The sequence below is a fragment of the Schistocerca americana genome, chromosome X (assembly GCF_021461395.2).
Source record: "Schistocerca americana isolate TAMUIC-IGC-003095 chromosome X, iqSchAmer2.1, whole genome shotgun sequence".
Classification (NCBI taxonomy): Eukaryota; Metazoa; Arthropoda; class Insecta; order Orthoptera; family Acrididae; genus Schistocerca; species Schistocerca americana.
The window spans coordinates 903,036,962-903,055,626 of NC_060130.1; the positions used below are offsets into that span (position 1 = coordinate 903,036,962).

Sequence of the window (18,665 nt, forward strand, 5' to 3'; positions counted from 1 at the left end):
AGTGGATGTCAGCACTGTTAGACGATGGGTTCGTCGTTGTAAGGAAGCTGAAGGGCAAACACCGTTGACTGACGAAAAGCGGAGCGGCAGGCCGGTGAGTGCAGTGACTCCACACAACATTCAGCAAGTTGATGACATCATTCGTGGTGACCGTCGGGTGACTGCAGATGAAGTGTGTCGCATTATTTCTCTTAGTAAAGGCAGTGTGATCACGATTATTAAACAATTGGGGTACTCAAAAGTTTGTGCACGGTGGGTTCCAAGAATGTTAACCGATCAGAATAAAGAGGCAAGGAAAACAATAGCCTCCCAACACTTGCAGCGCTTCCGTTTGGAGGGAGATGAGTTTCTGAAAAAAATTGTGACTGGGGACGAAACATGGGTGCATTTTTTTGAACCCGAATCAAAGAGGCAGTCAATGGAGTGGCGTCACACAAGCTCGCCGAGGAAGAAAAAATTCAAAACTGTGCGATCGGCAGGGAAAGTTATGGCAACAGTTTTCTGGGATACAGAGGGTGTGATTCTGGTTGATTTTTTGGAGCAGGGATGCACAATAAATTCTGTTCAATACGTCACAACCCTCAACAAACTTAAAGCACGTCTTCAGCGAGTTCGCCCAACAAAATCAATGGCAGATGTTCTTCTTTTGCATGACAATGCAAGACCACACACCAGTCGTCACACCTCTGACGAGATTGTCAAAATTGGATGGGAAGTTTTGCCTCATCCCCCATACAGCCCTGACCTGGCACCATCAGACTTCCATCTGTTCGGGCCACTAAAAGAAGCTCATCGTGGGATTCATTTTGAAGATGAGGAGGCCGTCAAAACATCCGTGGGTCAATGGCTTAGGAAGCAGAGCTGTGATTTTTACCGTGCTGGGATACATGCCCTTGTTCAAAGATGGACCAAAACTGTAGAGATGGGCGGAGATTACATTGAAAAATGACAAAATGATCCTCAATGTTGTGGTTTTCAACCTATGTAATTGCATTTAAATTTCCTGACAATTAAACGTAGAAAAAAAAATAGGAGGCATTACTTTTTGACTGACCCTCGTACTTTTACATTGGCACTATGCTCTTTTGCACCTGCCACTTACACTGTCCCATTTTGAAAAACTGTAACCAACTTCAAGATGGTTAGTGTCATCCACACCAGTGCCCTTGGATCCTCTCAATTGTTAGATGGAAGATGCTGTACTATTAGCGCATGGAAACAATATAGAATAACCAGAGGTTGGGTTGACTGTTAATTTTGTTTAATTATACAAACAAATACAGGCTCCAAACACAATACACTGTAGAGTTTACAGTGATGGCACAGGAAATGAAATATTGTGTTCTCTGGCAAAAAATGCAATTTTGTTGTGACACATTTTATTATGAATCACACTCCTTGTTAAGTGTTTTCCATTGTGTACATCCAATCACTGAAATCAGATTATGTAAGGTCTGCAAAGTAGCTATCTATGGCTGCTGTAACCTCTTTGATGGACTCAGTATGTTACATAACAACAAATCAAAAGTTAACAAATCTCATGAACAGGGTGGATGTCAAACGCATTTTACTGTTTTTGAGTTTTCCCATTGACAAATGCACTTTTGTTGTCAGATGCACTGTTCTGATGTAAGATAATTGTTGTTTTTTTGTTGTATTTTGGAATCTATACCTATTTTCACATATTTGTTTCGATTTGTTGGTCCAGAAGACTTGTGTAATATTTGTTGTTCAACCTCTTGCCAGATAATCTCCCAGAAAATACTGACCATAACAATTCTAGCAAATGAAATAAATCTTGCAATTTTTGGTGCATGGTGACTTGCTTCCAGCCAATGTTTTGGTTGTTGTCTTGCTGTTGGCATGAACTGGCAAGCCAATGTTTCACCCTAAGTTATAACATTAACAACTTTCTGTCTTGACCACATTTTTTATTATTTCCAAAATCGCCTTACGCATTTTGACATTTCATCATTTTCAAAGGCAATCCAGCACCTACTATCAATGTTCGTGCTACATCTTTGCCGACCGGTGTGCTGGCAACAGCTTACGCCAGCACAATTCATGTACACTGAAGAGCCAAAGAAACTGGTACACCTGCCTAATATTGTGTAGGGCCCCCACGAGCATGCAGAAGTACCGCAACATGGCATGGCATGGGTTCGACTAATGTCTGAAATAGAGCCAGAGGAAACTGACACCATGAATCCTGCAGGGCTGTCCATAAATCTATAAGAGTACACGTGGGTGGAGATCTCTTCTGAACAGCATGTTGCAAGGCATCCCAGATTTGCTCAATAATGTTCATGTTTGGGGAGTTTGGTGGCCAGTGGAAGAGTTTCAACTCAGAAGAGTGTTCCTGGAGCCACCCTGTAGCATTTCTGGATGTGTGAGGTGTTGCATTGTCCTGCTGGTATTGCCCAAGTCCGTTGGAATGCACAGTGGACATGAATGGATGCAGGTGATCACCAGGATGCTTACGTTCGTGTCACCTGTCCTAGTTGTATTTAGACGTATGAGGCGTTCCATATTGCTCCAGCTGCACATAGCCCACACCATTACAGAGCCTCCACCAGCTTGAACAGTCCCCTGCTGACATACAGGGTTCCATGGATTCATGAGGTTGTCTCCATGCCAGTACATGTCCATCTGCTTGATACAATTTGAAACGAGACTTGTCTGACCAGGCAACATGTGTCCAGTCATTAACAGTCCAATGTCAGTGTTGACGGGCCCAGGCAAGATGTAAAACTCTGTGTCATGCAGTCATCATGGGTACACGAGTGGGCTTGGCTCCAAATGCCCATATCAATAATGTTTCATTGAATGGTTCACATGCAGACACTTGTTGATGGCCCAGCATTGAAATCTGCAGCAATTTGAGGAACGGTTGCACGTCTGTCATGTTGAATGATTATCTCCAGTCCTCATTGGTCCCATTCTTGCAGGATCTTTCTCTGGCTGCATTGATGTCAGAGAGTTGATGTTTTACCGGATTCCTGATATTCAGGGGTACACTTGTGAAATGGTTGTACAGGAAAATCCCCATTTCATCAACCTTGGAGGTGCTGTGTCCCATTGCTCATGCCACAACTATTACACCATGTTCAAACTCACTTAAATCTTGATAACCTGCCATTGTAGCAGCATTAACCAAACAACTGTGCCAGACACTCATAGTCTCATATAGGCATTTCTCACTGCAGCACTGTATTCTGCCTGTTTATATATGTCTGCATTTGAATATGCGTGCCTATACTAGTTTTTAGTGCTTCAGAGTACATCACAAAACTGGTATCAAAATATATGAAAATATTACATTTCACAATACATCACAAAACTCGTATCAAAAGATATGAAAGTCTTACATTTCACTATTTATTAGAGACAGTATAATGAGTATAATATAGATTTATAGCTTACCAGTGTTATGTTGATCATATAAAATTGTTCAAACAGTGGAAAGTTGAGGTAGGAATATGAACAATGTAGGAAAATATAGATTGCTACTTACTGTTAAGTTGCAGGCAGGCACAACTGAAAGTCACTTACGAAAAGCTTTCGGCCACAGCTTTCATTAGAAAAAGAGAAACACACATCAGTCATATTCACAAGCAAATGCATTTCATTGATGTGTCCAATTGTGAACAGTGATGTTGCAGTAATGTATAAGTTAAATAGCGTTCTCAATAAAAGACTTAGAGAAGTTTACACTTTTGAGAGGTGCTTTTCTTTGAGGAGCTCATACCATTTTGTACAAAAGACAAAAAATTTAGTCCTTCCAGAGAATGCTTCTCTAGCCTCCTTGGATGTTGTTAACCCATACACTAACAAACCAGTTTCCAAAACCATTGATGTTATCAAGTGCAATTTGTTAAAACATGAAAGTATTGGCCAAGAATAGAATAGAATTGATTGATATATCAGAGTTTTACTTGTCTTTCAACTATTTCACTTTAATGGAAAATATTACCATCAACCAGTAGGCCTAGCTACTAGAAACAGTTTATTAGGCACAGCAGCCAAGATTTTTATGGATCAATTGGAAAACAGTTTTGTTACTAGATACTCAGAAATCTGGAGTAACATTCTCACTTATAGCAGATATGTGGATGATACCTTTATAGTCGTAAAATGTAATGATGAAACAATCAAAAAGATGTCTCTAAAATTTATCAGTATGCACCACAACATAAAATTTACAGTTGAACATGAAGTTGGACAAGCTATAAATTTTCTTGAGTCAGCTAGGTCCACCAACAAACTGGCATTTGGAACTTTTAGGAAGGCAGCATTTACAGATGCCATTATACCAGTGGTCTCATGCCACCAAAAACTATTTTTTGTCTGTGATAAATATGTTAATGAAGCTGCTCTTAAATGAAAATTACATTGAGAAAGATTTGAATATTTTAGAACAGATGGCAAGGTTGAATGGTTATGATAGTAAATAAGGTAAGTTTCTGTACAGTAAGCTTATAAATAACAGAAGCACTCAACATAAAAAAAACAGCAAAAAATAAGGATGAGTATGAAATATAAAGGAACATTCACTGAACACATAATAAACAGATTCAGGAGGCATAATATCAGTTTGGTGGTAAAAACGAACAGGAAATTGGGGAACACATTATGACACTCAATTGAGGCCAGACATGAAAAGTATGACGGCATAGGAGTTTACAGAATTAAGTGTGGTGATTGTGAAAAATTTTATGTAAGACAGACTCATAGGACCTTCACAAAACATATTAGAGAGCATACAGATGACAGCAATGAAGGCTATATGAAAAGGCATCTTTTATAAAACAATCACATGTTAGGCAAAATTCAAATTAATCTTTAAGTCCTGCACAATACTCCTAAGGGGCTGTTGTTAAACATGCTTAAGGACTTGGAGATTTTACAGAGTATAACAAAATTTTCATCAGAAATACTAAACAAACAAATAGATTTTACCAAAAACTTGTTTTTCAGTCTACCTACAGAGCACATATAGTTCTGCAATCGTCCTAGGTCCTTGGCAGATGGCAACTCAATGTAGTTTACCTCTACATAGTATTGTTTTTGCGATAAACATTTTACCATTCTGTACTTTACCCATAAAGCTGTACACCTCTCTGTGGCTCTTTCCTGTGTTTTTCATTTTACGCAAGATGAGTAAAAGTTTAATCATTAACTACATATGTAGTGTAATTCACTTGTATTGGTCATAGGCTGATAAAGTATTTGTAAGTTGTTGCGCAGTTCTTGAAATTGCATTACACAAATTGAAAACTCTCCGCAACAGTGCTAATACAGCTGTTCCACAACACTTTTGCATTATTTCATTCAAAGTAATTTATTAAAACATTTGTAGTCACAGGATTACAAACAGTTTTAAAGGATTTTTCAGTATGTCAAGATTTATCTTATTTACCCTAACCCCCCCTCCCCCCCCCCCCCCCCTGTTTAATTGCTCCATGGGATTTTACAATGTTTGTTATTCACAGAAAACAATTCTGTAGTCACAGGACCACAGAAGCTCTTATGTACATTATTTTAAGTGTGCCAGTTATAAACTAAACTCTTCCTGTCCTCTACTAATCTCTATAATTTTTATTATTTTTTATCAACTGGCATATGTACAATTACAGCTTTTGGTTTGTTATATAGTTATACCTATTTCTTTAAGAGTTATCTTTGATTGCTGGAAAAAAACTGTGACATGTAATGTAAGTAAAAGGAAACAAGTTATGTAACGTAGCATAACTTACAGTGTACCATTAGTAGTAGTATTGCACTGGTTTTCATATGACTGTATTTTGGATGGTGGTTTAGTGAAACATGTTTGTAGGTTAAGGAATTTTAATTAAATAAAGCAATATGGGATGGTTGCCATATACTATTGAGGGAACTGATGTATGGGGTTCCAAAATAGTTCCTTCTCAAATTGTTTGAATTTTCTGTATAGTGCTTAAGCTTTTGCTTCCATTGGCAGGAATGACAATGCATGGGTGTCACCTGTTCTTCATAAGTGAGTGCTTGTTCCAACTGGTATTTCTTGGTACTTATGAACTTTTATTGATGCTACCAATTTACATGCTGTAAGTTGTCAAAAAATTGTTTGTTGAAAGACAGTAGGCGTCATGTACCCTAGCACTACCCAGTGAACTCTTCAAGTGCATTATTTTCAACCACTCAAAAGACCTGTTACACATTTTTTTGTGAAGAAATACGTTTTTGTAAAACATTGTACAGTGTTTCCTGATGAAACTGTTTTATAAGATATAATGACGAAAATTTAGTTGTAAACAAATAAATGTGGCATGTTTCATGTATCCAGCACACCCTAGTGGTTCATCCACTTGTTTTCCAATTAGTCCCTTGGTAGTGGTTTGCACTAGTCTCATGATTTAGACTGTTAACAAGACACAACATACTAATGAACAATTGTATATGATTTATATGACACTGGTAAGCTAGAAAGCCATAGTCTACTCATTATACTATATCTCTAGTTAATTGTCAAATACAACCTTTCTACATATATTTTGATACAAATTTTGTGTTGTATTTTATAACCTTTGAAACTGACATAATGTCGAAATGCATAAGGCAGTTTTGGAAATAATAAAAATTGTGGTGAAGACATCAGAAAGTTATTAAAGTGGATAAAGATGGCCATTTCATCTCATAGCATTTTCATGCAAATTGCAGCCTCAGTTATAAACTGGTTCACAAACTCAGCTGTATCTTTTTAAAATCATCCAAACATCACTCATAAAACTTTTGCTTTAAGTCAACATTCAGCATGTGTGGAATTCATTTTACACAACACTTTCTTATAGTTAACTCTTCATGCAAATGTATTATTCTCTTCTCTGCCATGCCTTTGGTGTCAGGTATTTAATAAATGCTAGGTGGCATTTTTTGGATTTCATTTCTAGGACAGGTACAGGCACCTTTGAATTCAATTGCACATTTTGTAACTACTGAAAATGTTGATGTGGGCTTCTTATAATCCCCCATCAACTTTGGGTGAATAAATCACCCAAAACCAAAAAAATTATCATTGCGCAGTATTACTGTTTATCAGTCTGAACAAACACACACAACTTAACTGAGTTATAAAGTTGTATAAACAGAATGATTTTCCTCGTTATGATGACACTTGACTTACTGAATTGAAAAAAACATATGCCAACATAATAAAAACAAAATTTTATTGCTATCAGTGCAACTTGGGTGCCAGGATGAAACACTTATTTTCTTGTTACAGTAATGTGTGAAAATAACATGAGATAGGAATTGTACTTCTTGTTGATCACTACAAATGGATCACAAATTTAGATTGGGCAAGTATTGACAGGAAATGAACCACTGACTCATCATAGAGACCATCCTGACGTTCACTTTAAGTGGTGTAGGAAACAATGGAAAACTAATTCATAATGACCAAATGGGCTCTGTCCCACCCAGCATGCAAGTAGAGCATTGTAGCAACTGTACTACCTCACATGAGAATTTGATCATGTGGAAGGGTTTTCATTGTAGTATGCATATGAATAAAATGCCATTGAAGTATTAGTGTGATGATTTAGAATAAAACTAAAAAATAAAGCTGTTTATATGGAATATTTCCTTAGTCTTATGACTTCATAACAATAAATCATTACTGAAATATTTTTGTTTGAACTTCCAGCTAAATGAGCCATGTGAGATGTTAGTATTGATATTTGTGACAACACTTATTACCTGTACTGAAAAGGATTGGCACAAACAGTTACAACCATCATAGTATCATTACTTACTGTGTTGTCCACCATTTTCTCCACATAGTTCTGATAATCCAATGCCATTTGGTAGTGAGGTGGTCACAATAAAACGGTCATTACGGCATATACCAAGTGTTCTGTGTGGCCCACTGAGAGAAAACTGTTCAAAATCCATGCTGCAAGTAAGTTTCAGCCATTACTTTTGTGTTATCATGTAAATGCAATTTAATTGTTTAAAAATATCATTAATTAATTTCTTTCTGAGTGACAGTTTTCAGATATGCATGAGATAACTGCATTACATCATTTTTAGCTCTACATTTATAGGCTGGAAGTTTTGAATGCCATAATTATATAGCTGGGAATGTGTGTGTGGGGGGGGGGGGGACGGGGGAGGGAGGGGGAGGGGGAGGGGAGGGGGGAGTGGGGAGGGGAGTAGCAGGTGCACAGGCTATGTCTGTGATGCACAGGCGCTGGAGCAGTGGGCTGTGGCACACGATGGAGGTGACTTGGAGACAAGGATTTGCATAGGTTGACAGGACAGAGGAAGAGGAAACTGCTGAATCGAGGGTGTGGGGACATTGGGTTAACAGAGACTGAGGCCATTATGGTTATGGGAGTGAAGGATGTGTTGGAAGGATAACTCCCATCTGCACAGTTCAGAAAAGGATGGCGGTGGAAGGGAGGATCCAGGTTGTGAAACAGCCATTGAAATCAAGCATGTTGTGCTCAGCTGTAGGTTTTACCACTGGATGGTCAGCTTTGTCATCGTCCACAGTTTGATGGTGGCCATTTGTTCTGGTGGACAGCTGGTTGGTTGACATATCAACATAAAAAACTGTGGAGTGATTGCAGCAGAGTTTGTATATGACATTTTTGTTTTCACAGGTGGCCCTACCTCTGATGGTATACGATAAGCCTGTGATAGGAGTGGACTAGGACATGCTGGGTGGGTGAATTGGGCAGATTTTACATCTGGCTCTTCCACAGGGATATGATCATATCTAATAATTTAATAAAACATGTGGGCCTGGAAATAAATGAAGCACTTTTTGATATTGCAGACTGCTCATTCAGAGGTGGAGTGTTTCCAGGAAAAAATAAAAATTAACTAAGTAGTGCTAAAACACAAAAAAGGTGACAAATATTAGTCAAATAACTCCAGACCAGTATCCCTAATATCTGATTTTTCAAAAATATTATGGCTGCTTATGCAGAGTAGATTGATTAAATTCTTACAGAAAGACAATATTCTGGTACTGTCACGACAAAGTGTCCAAAATGGGAAAACTACAGAAATAGCTATTGACTAACAGAGTCTGTCACAAAAGCATTGGACAAAAGGAACTCGGTATCTGCTATGATGATGATATTTGGTTTGTGGGATATGCAGCTGTATGGTTATCAGTGCCCATGCAAATTCCCAATCTTTTCACTGTCTAGTCTCACCACTTTTCCTGAATGATGATGAAATGATGAGGACACGCAAATATCCAGCCCCTAGGGTGAGAAAATCCTCGACCTGGCAGGTAATCAAACCAGTGTCCCCTTGATCCAGAGGCAGCAATGCCAGCCACTAGACCATGAGCTGCAGATTGTCTGCTATGTTTCTAGATTTACCTAAGGCTTTTAATACAATCACCTTTACATGTCTACTTGAAAAAGTTGAAAGATGTGGCACAAGTGGACATGCAGTGCAATAATACAATCATATGTTGGCAACAAAAAGCAATATGTGGTGACAGAATCTGGACACAACCTCTTTACAAACAGTATTAATGTCGGTGACAAAAAACAGAAAATTTTTTATTCTGATGACATTAGTAAAAGTAGAAAAAAATGTGGAAACATCTGAATGAAGCACATTTATTTCAACAAACAACATGGTTGTGGCTCACAGAGAATGACTTAATTATAAATCTAAAATGAACAATGTTCATGGTGCTCACCAATAAAGAAAAAAATGTCACATACGTTATTTATAAATGAAACAAAATGGGAACAAATAACTTCTGTAAATTTTTTGTGAATAGTGTTCAACAATAGTCTCCAATTGAGACAACATATAGACAATGTGTACTTAACATTAAGTTCTATAATATTTATTATGAAATAACTTGCACTTTATGCCAGTAAACATCTTCTATGTACAGTACGCCATGGTCTTTTTACACTTACTCAACAATATGGAATTAGTGTGTGAGGAAACTTCAGCAGCAACATAAAAGGAATTTTTGTACTGCAAAAGAAAGGCATCAAAAATACTGATATTTCCATTTATGTAGGCTACATATCAGTATAACAGTTTTGTTAACAAAGGACTACATATATCACTAGAAAAAACACAGATGTCCATTCACATGACACAAGTACTCAGTACTCAGGCATAGAACTGGTAAAGTCTCTACCTAAGGGACTAAGGGATAGTATGAGTAAGAAGGCATTCCAGAAATGTTTTAAGGATTATTTTGCACAGAAAGAATTTTATAGTGTAGAAGAATGAATATATAAATAGTGAATAATGTTTTATTATCATTATATTTGTATTACAGTTACCTGTGGGAAAGTGAGAGTGGAAACGATATTTATAACAACATATAAAACTACACATAAATATAAATTATTGCATGTATCATATGTTTTTGTATGTTTACACTGTATTCACCTGATTAAATCATCACTTAAATAACTTTAATATATAAATATAAACAGAGAGGTAAATGTATATATAAAATTACTGTCATATTTGCCTGTTTTGTATTTTAAATCGTAATATGTTGGCTGAATATTTTAAGACATTAGATTAAGCTGATCTATCTTATATAAGAAGTGCATACTCTGCACATAATGTAGTAAAATGTGACCAAATAAAAATCAGTCAATCACATACTCCCTTTCTACTTCATTTTGATCCCATTTACTTTCTCACTACACATCTACATATTTTGTCAATAATCTGCACACATATTTTTTTTGGTAGCTCCTTTTTAGCTTCCAAGATTCACTTCCCATCGAACTAAACTATGTGGCAATTGGTACGCAAATGCTGTTTACGATCATGTTACTGATGATGGTGTACACTATAATGAGGTACTATACAGGGCAAGGCAATTAAAATAGAATAACATTAGGAAAAGGATAGATCACTATTCACCATAAAGATGAAACACTGAGTTGCAGACAAGCACAATGAACAGACTGTTGCACATTTAACTTTCAGCCAAAGCCGTCATCAGAAAATAAACTGCACACACATTCATACCAGCAAGTACACCTCATGCACATGTGAGTGCCATCTCTGGCAGCTTGTGCTTGCTCATATGAATATGTGTGTATGTGTCATTTCTTTTCATAGAAGGCTTTGGCCAAAAGCTGAATCTCTTTTTTGCATCTGTCTGCAACTTAACGTGCCCTCTTTATAGTGAATAGTGATTTATCCTTTTCCTTATATTGTTAATATTTCAACCTGGTGTTTCCACTGTTCAAAAATAGATAGCATATGTGTAGAAGGCTCTGAAATCAGCAGATTCACTATCCTGACACAGTATCATTTATTAATTACATAATATTGGCTAAATAGGCCTTCCTGTGAACATATACACAGAAGTCATCCTCAAATTTGTGTGCTGACACAGTTTTTATAAGATTAAAAGTTAAATTCCTTCCTATTAATCAACAGATAATCTTTTCAGCAAAACACTTTACTGTTTGAGTACGGACCTTTCATTATTATTTTTGTTCTGAAGGGCATTTTACTTTGATAGATCACTTCTGTAGCTTGTGAGTGGGTTAGATATTGAACCATGTGTAATTCTATAATTGAATTTTCCTCCACTCTAAACTTTGGTGCAGCCTGTTATAATCACCACATGTTCCTGTTATTAAAGTATAATTCCAATCATGCACATCAAGGGTCATTTATATCAAAAGTGTTAGTTCCCCATATAAATTTTTATGTGTTATAGAATCAAAAGGTTTGGTAACATCTCATGAAAATTCAAAAAAGATGATTTTTTTTGTTTAACTATTTATATTCTTCGTTTTGTAATACTGCTTGACTTTATGAACTGGCATTCATACTATGTAAAACTAAGTACATTGTTGTATTCCAAATTTTAGGAATGTTTCCTGCTACATACAGTGCACAGTATGTTTATATTTTTCAGTAATATGACAACTTGTCAAATAATTAGCAGGTAACTGCATTTGTGAACAGATTTGATCACAGATATATTAAATTTTTTTTGGAAAAACAATTTAAGATTTAGCATTTTGTAATGGCATTCTACTTTCATTCCTTATATGTTTGTACTTTATTAATTTTGTTTTTGTCAGACTTGCAAATAATACTTTTATTAGTGCCTAGTTCTGAACAATTTTGTTCATTCTCAAACCATTACTTACATTAGAAGAGACAATGTTACTAACAAAAATGTATTTATAAAGATAACAGACATTATCACGCTGTTTTATAAATTACTGGTATGTCATAAGTTAATGCTTTACTGAATCATGAATCCTCTTCTCAGGAAATGTAGGATCTGCCCATTAATTCATGAAGATAAATATAATAGGAAACATCTAGTAGAATGTAAATGATTTTGGAGAAGCCAGAAGCAGAGTTCGTTTTGTTTGCACATGACACAAGTATTGCAATAAATAGTATGTCAAGTGTAGTTCTAGAAAGATCTGCTAATGATATTACCATGGATATTAATAAATGGTTTAAAGCCAACTCACTGACATTAAACTTCGAAAAGACTCACTATATGCAATTCAGAACCTGCAAGAGGTTTCCACCCAGCATATGCATAAAGTATGAAGAAGAGCAAATAGAAGAGTTTGACAGTCTTAAATTCCTGGGATTACAACTTGATAATAAATTCAGTTGGGAGGAGCATACCACAGAACTGCAGAAATGCCTTAACAAATCTGTATTTGCAATTCGAGTGTTAACAGACATAGGCGACATAAAAATGAAAAAGCTTGCTTACTTTGCCTACTTTCATTCCATAATGTCATATGGTATAACATTTTGGGGTAACTCTTCAATACAAACAAAAGTTTTCAGAGTCAAAAAGCGTGTAATACGTATTATTTGTGGAGTAAATTCACGGACGTCCTGTAGAAACCTCTTCAAAGAGCTGGGTATACTAACTACTGCCTCTCAGTATATTTACTCCTTAATGATGATGGCGTCCTCTTGGGTAAAATATTCCGGAGGTAAAATAGTCCCCCATTCGGATCTCTGGGCGGGGACTACTCAAGAGGATGTCGTTATCAGGAGAAAGAAAACTGGCGTTCTACGGATCGGAGCGTGGAATGTCAGATCCCTTAATCGGGCAGGTAGGTTAGAAAATTTAAAAAGGGAAATGGATAGGTTAAAGTTAGATATAGTGGGAATTAGTGAAGTTCGGTGGCAGGAGGAACAAGACTTCTGGTCAGGTGACTACAGGGTTATAAACACAAAATCCAATAGGGGTAATGCAGGAGTAGGTTTAATAATGAATAAAAAAAAAATAGGAGTGCGGGTAAGCTACTACAAACAGCATAGTGAACGCATTATTGTGGCCAAGATAGATACGAAACCCACACCTACTACAGTAGTACAAGTTTATATGCCAACTAGCTCTGCAGATGACGAAGAAATTGAAGAAATGTATGATGAAATAAAAGAAATTATTCAGATTGTGAAGGGAGACGAAAATTTAATAGTCATGGGTGACTGGAATTCGAGTGTAGGAGAAGGGAGAGAAGGAAACATAGTAGGTGAATATGGATTGGGGCTAAGAAATGAAAGAGGAAGCCGCCTGGTAGAATTTTGCACAGAGCACAACATAATCATAACTAACACTTGGTTTAAGAATCATGAAAGAAGGTTGTATACATGGAAGAATCCTGGAGATACTAAAAGGTATCATATAGATTATATAATGGTAAGACAGAGATTTAGGAACCAGGTTTTAAATTGTAAGACATTTCTAGGGGCAGATGTGGACTCTGACCACAATCTATTGGTTATGACCTGTAGATTAAAACTGAAGAAACTGCAAAAAGGTGGGAATTTAAGGAGATGGGACCTGGATAAACTAAAAGAACCAGAGGTTGTACAGAGATTCAGGGAGAGCATAAGGGAGCAATTGACAGGAATGGGGGAAATAAATACAGTAGAAGAAGAATGGGTAGCTTTGAGGGATGAAGTAGTGAAGGCAGCTAAGGATCAAGTAGTTAAAAAGACGAGGGCTAGCAGAAATCCTTGGGTAACAGAAGAAATATTGAACTTAATTGATGAAAGAAGAAAATATAAAAATGCAGTAAGTGAAGCAGGCAAAAAGGAATACAAATGTCTCAAAAATGAGATCGACAGGAAGTGCAAAATGGCTAAGCAGGGATGGCTAGAGGACAAATGTAAGGATGTAGAGGCCTGTCTCACTAGGGATAAGATAGATACCGCCTACAGGAAAATTAAAGAGACCTTTGGAGATAAGAGAACGACTTGTATGAACATCAAGAGCTCAGATGGAAACCCAGTTCTAAGCAAAGAAGGGAAAGCAGAAAGGTGGAAGGAGTATATAGAGGGTCTATACAAGGGTGATGTACTTGAGGACAATATTATGGAAATGGAAGAGGATGTAGATGAAAATGAAATGGGAGATATGATACTGCGTGAAGAGTTTGACAGAGCACTGAAAGACCTGAGTCGAAACAAGGCCCCCGGAGTAGACAATATTCCATTGGAACTACTGACGGCCGTGGGAGAGCCAGTCCTGACAAAACTCTACCATCTGGTGAGCAAGATGTATGAAACAGGCGAAATACCCTCAGACTTCAAGAAGAATATAATAATTCCAATCCCAAAAAAAGCAGGTGTTGACAGATGTGAAAATTACCGAACTATCAGTTTAATAAGTAACAGCTGCAAAATACTAACACGAATTCTTTACAGACGAATGGAAAAACTAGTAGAAGCCAACCTCGGGGAAGATCAGTTTGGATTCCGTAGAAACACTGGAACACGTGAGGCAACACTGACCTTACGACTTATCTTAGAAGAAAGATTAAGAAAAGGCAAACCTACGTTTCTAGCATTTGTAGACTTAGCGAAAGCTTTTGACAATGTTGACTGGAATACTCTCTTTCAAATTCTAAAGGTGGCAGGGGTAAAATACAGGGAGCGAAAGGCTATTTACAATTTGTACAGAAACCAGATGGCAGTTATAAGAGTCGAGGGACATGAAAGGGAAGCAGTAGTTGGGAAGGGAGTAAGACAGGGTTGTAGCCTCTCCCCGATGTTGTTCAATCTGTATATTGAGCAAGCAGTGAAGGAAACAAAAGAAAAATTCGGAGTAGGTATTAAAATTCATGAAGAAGAAATAAAAACTTTGAGGTTCGCCGATGACATTGTAATTCTGTCAGAGACAGCAAAGGACTTGGAAGAGCAGTTGAATGGAAACAGTGTCTTGAAAGGAGGATATAAGATGAACATCAACAAAAGCAAAACAAGGATAATGGAATGTAGTCTAATTAAGTCGGGTGATGCTGAGGGAATTAGATTAGGAAATGAGGCACTTAAAGTAGTAAAGGAGTTTTGCTATTTGGGGAGCAAAATAACTGATGATGGTCGAAGTAGAGAGGATATAAAACATAGGCTGGCAATGGCAAGGAAAGCGTTTCTGAAGAAGAGAAATTTGTTAACATCCAGTATTGATTTAAGTGTCAGGAAGTCATTTCTGAAAGTATTCGTATGGAGTGTAGCCATGTATGGAAGTGAAACATGGACGATAAATAGTTTGGACAAGAAGAGAATAGAAGCTTTCGAAATGTGGTGCTACAGAAGAATGCTGAAGATTAGATGGGTAGATCACATAACTAATGAGGAAGTATTGAATAGGATTGGGGAGAAGAGAAGTTTGTGGCACAACTTGACCAGAAGAAGGGATCGGTTGGTAGGACATGTTCTGAGGCATCAAGGGATCACCAATTTAGTATTGGAGGGCAGCTTGGAGGGTAAAAATCGTAGAGGGAGACCAAGAGATGAATACACTAAGCAGGTTCAGAAGGATGTAGGTTGCAGTAGGCACTGGGAGATGAAAAAGCTTGCACAGGATAGAGTAGCATGGAGAGCTGCATCAAAGCAGTCTCAGGACTGAAGACCAGAACAACAACAACAACAATGAAATTCGTCCTAAATAATATATCTGTTTTTCCAACAAACAGCTCCGTTCATACATACAATACCAGGAACAAAAATGATCTGCACAAGGACTTAAAAGCACTTTAGGTCAAAAAGGGGTCCACTACTCAGGAACACTCATCTTCAATAATTTGCCAGCAAACATAAAGAACTTAGCTACAAACAAAGATCAGCTTAAAAGAAATCTGAAAGACTTACTAGTGGCCAACTCCTTTTACTCCATTGATGAATTTTTTGATAGAAACGAATGATGTATTGTATATATTCATACTACTAGTATTGTTATTTCAGATAAAAAAAAGATGTATTGAATGTACTCATACTATTAGTATTGTTATTTCAGCTTAAAAAAAAGTGACATGTTCCACATCCACGAGGATCTCCTCAGTACGGATCTATGGAACGAAAAACTAATCTAATCTAATCTAATCTATACCACCCAGAGAATAGCAGAAACGTTGAGTCATCAACAGGTGCACACAAGAAAGGAAACCAAAGGCACACACACACACACACACACACACACACACACACACACACACACACACACACAAAAACACCATATTAGTTTCCACTAGCATATTTCTGATCAGATAATGTATCCAACTTGATAGTTCCTAGTCTGATGAACAAGCATTACGAATGGGCTGAACTAGAGCTTGCAAGTGACCTCCTTAGAACGTGAATTACACTTTGTTAGTATATATACTAACTGCTCAGACCACTTTGCACTTAAATTACCTTGAAAAGCACAAGTTATAATGCAGCTTGCCTACATACAGGTCCAATGGCAATGACCTTGAACATATAACATCATCAAAAAACGAGCAAATCCCACCCCTCCTAATTAGTGATGCCATCGAGCCAAACACTTCCCTTCCCCCATCTTCAACCAATCAAAATCCAAGACAGCTGGACTAGCACAGTTGTGCTAGTGAGCAAATTTAATAAAAATACAAAATTGAAGAACTATCCCAGTTGTGCTTTGTTCCTCATGCCACATCCCCCTCCTCTCTATCCAGTCAGATTGTAGTATTCAAATTATGCATAAAAATTGTGTCAAGTCACTGCTCAGTGAAAGTCAAAGCCGCGCGGGATTAGCCGAGCGGTCTATGGCGCTGCAGTCATGGACTGTGCGGCTGGTCCCGGTGGAGGTTCGAGTCCTCCCTCGGGCATGGGTGTGTGTGTTTGTCCTTAGGATAATTTAGGTTAAGTAATGAGTAAGCTTAGGGACTGATGACCTTAGCAGCCTGAGAGCTTACCAGTTTCTTCATGTTCATTCTTTTCCTGGGATGAATGCCAATGACGGTCAAGTACATGTAAGTAATAAGCGTAAAGGGAATTATAAATTTCCGTCAATGTCAACGGCCTTACCGCAGTGGTGACACCGGTTACCGTCAGATCACTGAAGCTAAGCGCTGTCGGACTGGGCTAGCACTTGGATGGGTCACCATGCAGTCTGCCGAGCGCTGTTGGAAGCGGGGTGCACTCAGCCCTTGTGAGGCAAACTGAGGAGTCACTTGACTGAGAAGTAGCGGCTCCGATCTCGTAAACCGACAAAACGGCCGGGAGAGAGGTGTGCTGACCAAAAATTACACGAAGCGAAATGTAGTGTGAGGAGGGCTATGCGAGAGGTGTTCAGTGAATTCGAAAGTAATGTTCTATGTACTGACTTGGCAGAAAATCCTAAGAAATTCTGGTCATATGTAGGTGGATCAAAACAAAATGTCCAGAAACTCTGTGACCAAAATGGTACTGAAAGAGAGGATGACAGACTAAAGGCCGAAATGCCAAATTTCTTTTTCCAAAGCTGTTTCACTGAGGAAGACTGCACTGTAGTTCCTTCTCTAGATTGTCGCACAGATGACAAAATGGTAGATATCGAAATAGATGACAGAGGGATAGAAAAACAATTAAAATCGCTCAAAAGAGGAAAGGCCGATGGACTTGATGGGATACCAGTTCGATTTTACACAGAGTACGAGAGGAAACTTGCCCCCTTCTTGCAGCGGTGTACCGCAGGTCTCTAGAAGAGCGTAGCGTTCGAAAAGATTGGAAAAGGGCACAGGTGATCCGCGTTTTCAAGAAGGGACGTCGAACAGATGTGCAGAACTATAGACCTATATCTCTAACGTCGATCAATTGTGGAATTTTGGGACATGTATTATGTTCGAGTATAATGACTTTTCTGGAGCTAGAAATCTACTCTGTAGGAATCAGCATGGGTTTCGAAAAAGACGATCGTTTGAAACCCAGCTCGCGCTATTTGTCCACGAGACTCAGAGGGCCATAGACACGGGTTCCCAAGTAGAGGCCGTGTTTCTTGACCTCCGCAATGCCTTTTATATAGTTCCCCACAGTCGTTTAATAAAAAAAGTAAGAGCATATGGACTATCAGACCAATTGTGTGATTGGATTGAAGAGTTCCTAGATAACAAACGCAGCATGTCATTCTCAATGGAAAGAAGTCTTCCGAAGTAAGAGTGATTTCAGGTGTGCCGCAGGGGAGTGTCATAGGACCGTTGCTATTCACAATATATATAAATGACCTTGTGGATAACTTCGGAAGTTCACTGAGGCTTTTTGCGGATTATGCTGTAGTATTGTAACGATGGAAAATTGTACTGAAATGCAGGAGGATCTGCAATGAATTGACGCATGGTGCATGGGATGCCAACTGAATCTCAATGTAGACAAGTGTAATGTGCTGCGAA

General features: G+C 37.9%; 1 protein-coding gene across 2 annotated transcripts in view; it reads right to left on the reverse strand.

The window, feature by feature from the left end:
• The window catches only part of LOC124555782, a 366,970-nt gene that overhangs the window by 99,690 nt on the left and 248,615 nt on the right, over positions 1 to 18,665 (reverse strand). For both annotated transcript variants that reach the window (XM_047129836.1, XM_047129835.1), the window contains exon 4: positions 7,794 to 7,933. In XM_047129836.1, coding sequence (XP_046985792.1) covers positions 7,794 to 7,933 — 140 coding nt within the window. The remainder of the gene's footprint in view (positions 1 to 7,793; positions 7,934 to 18,665) is intronic.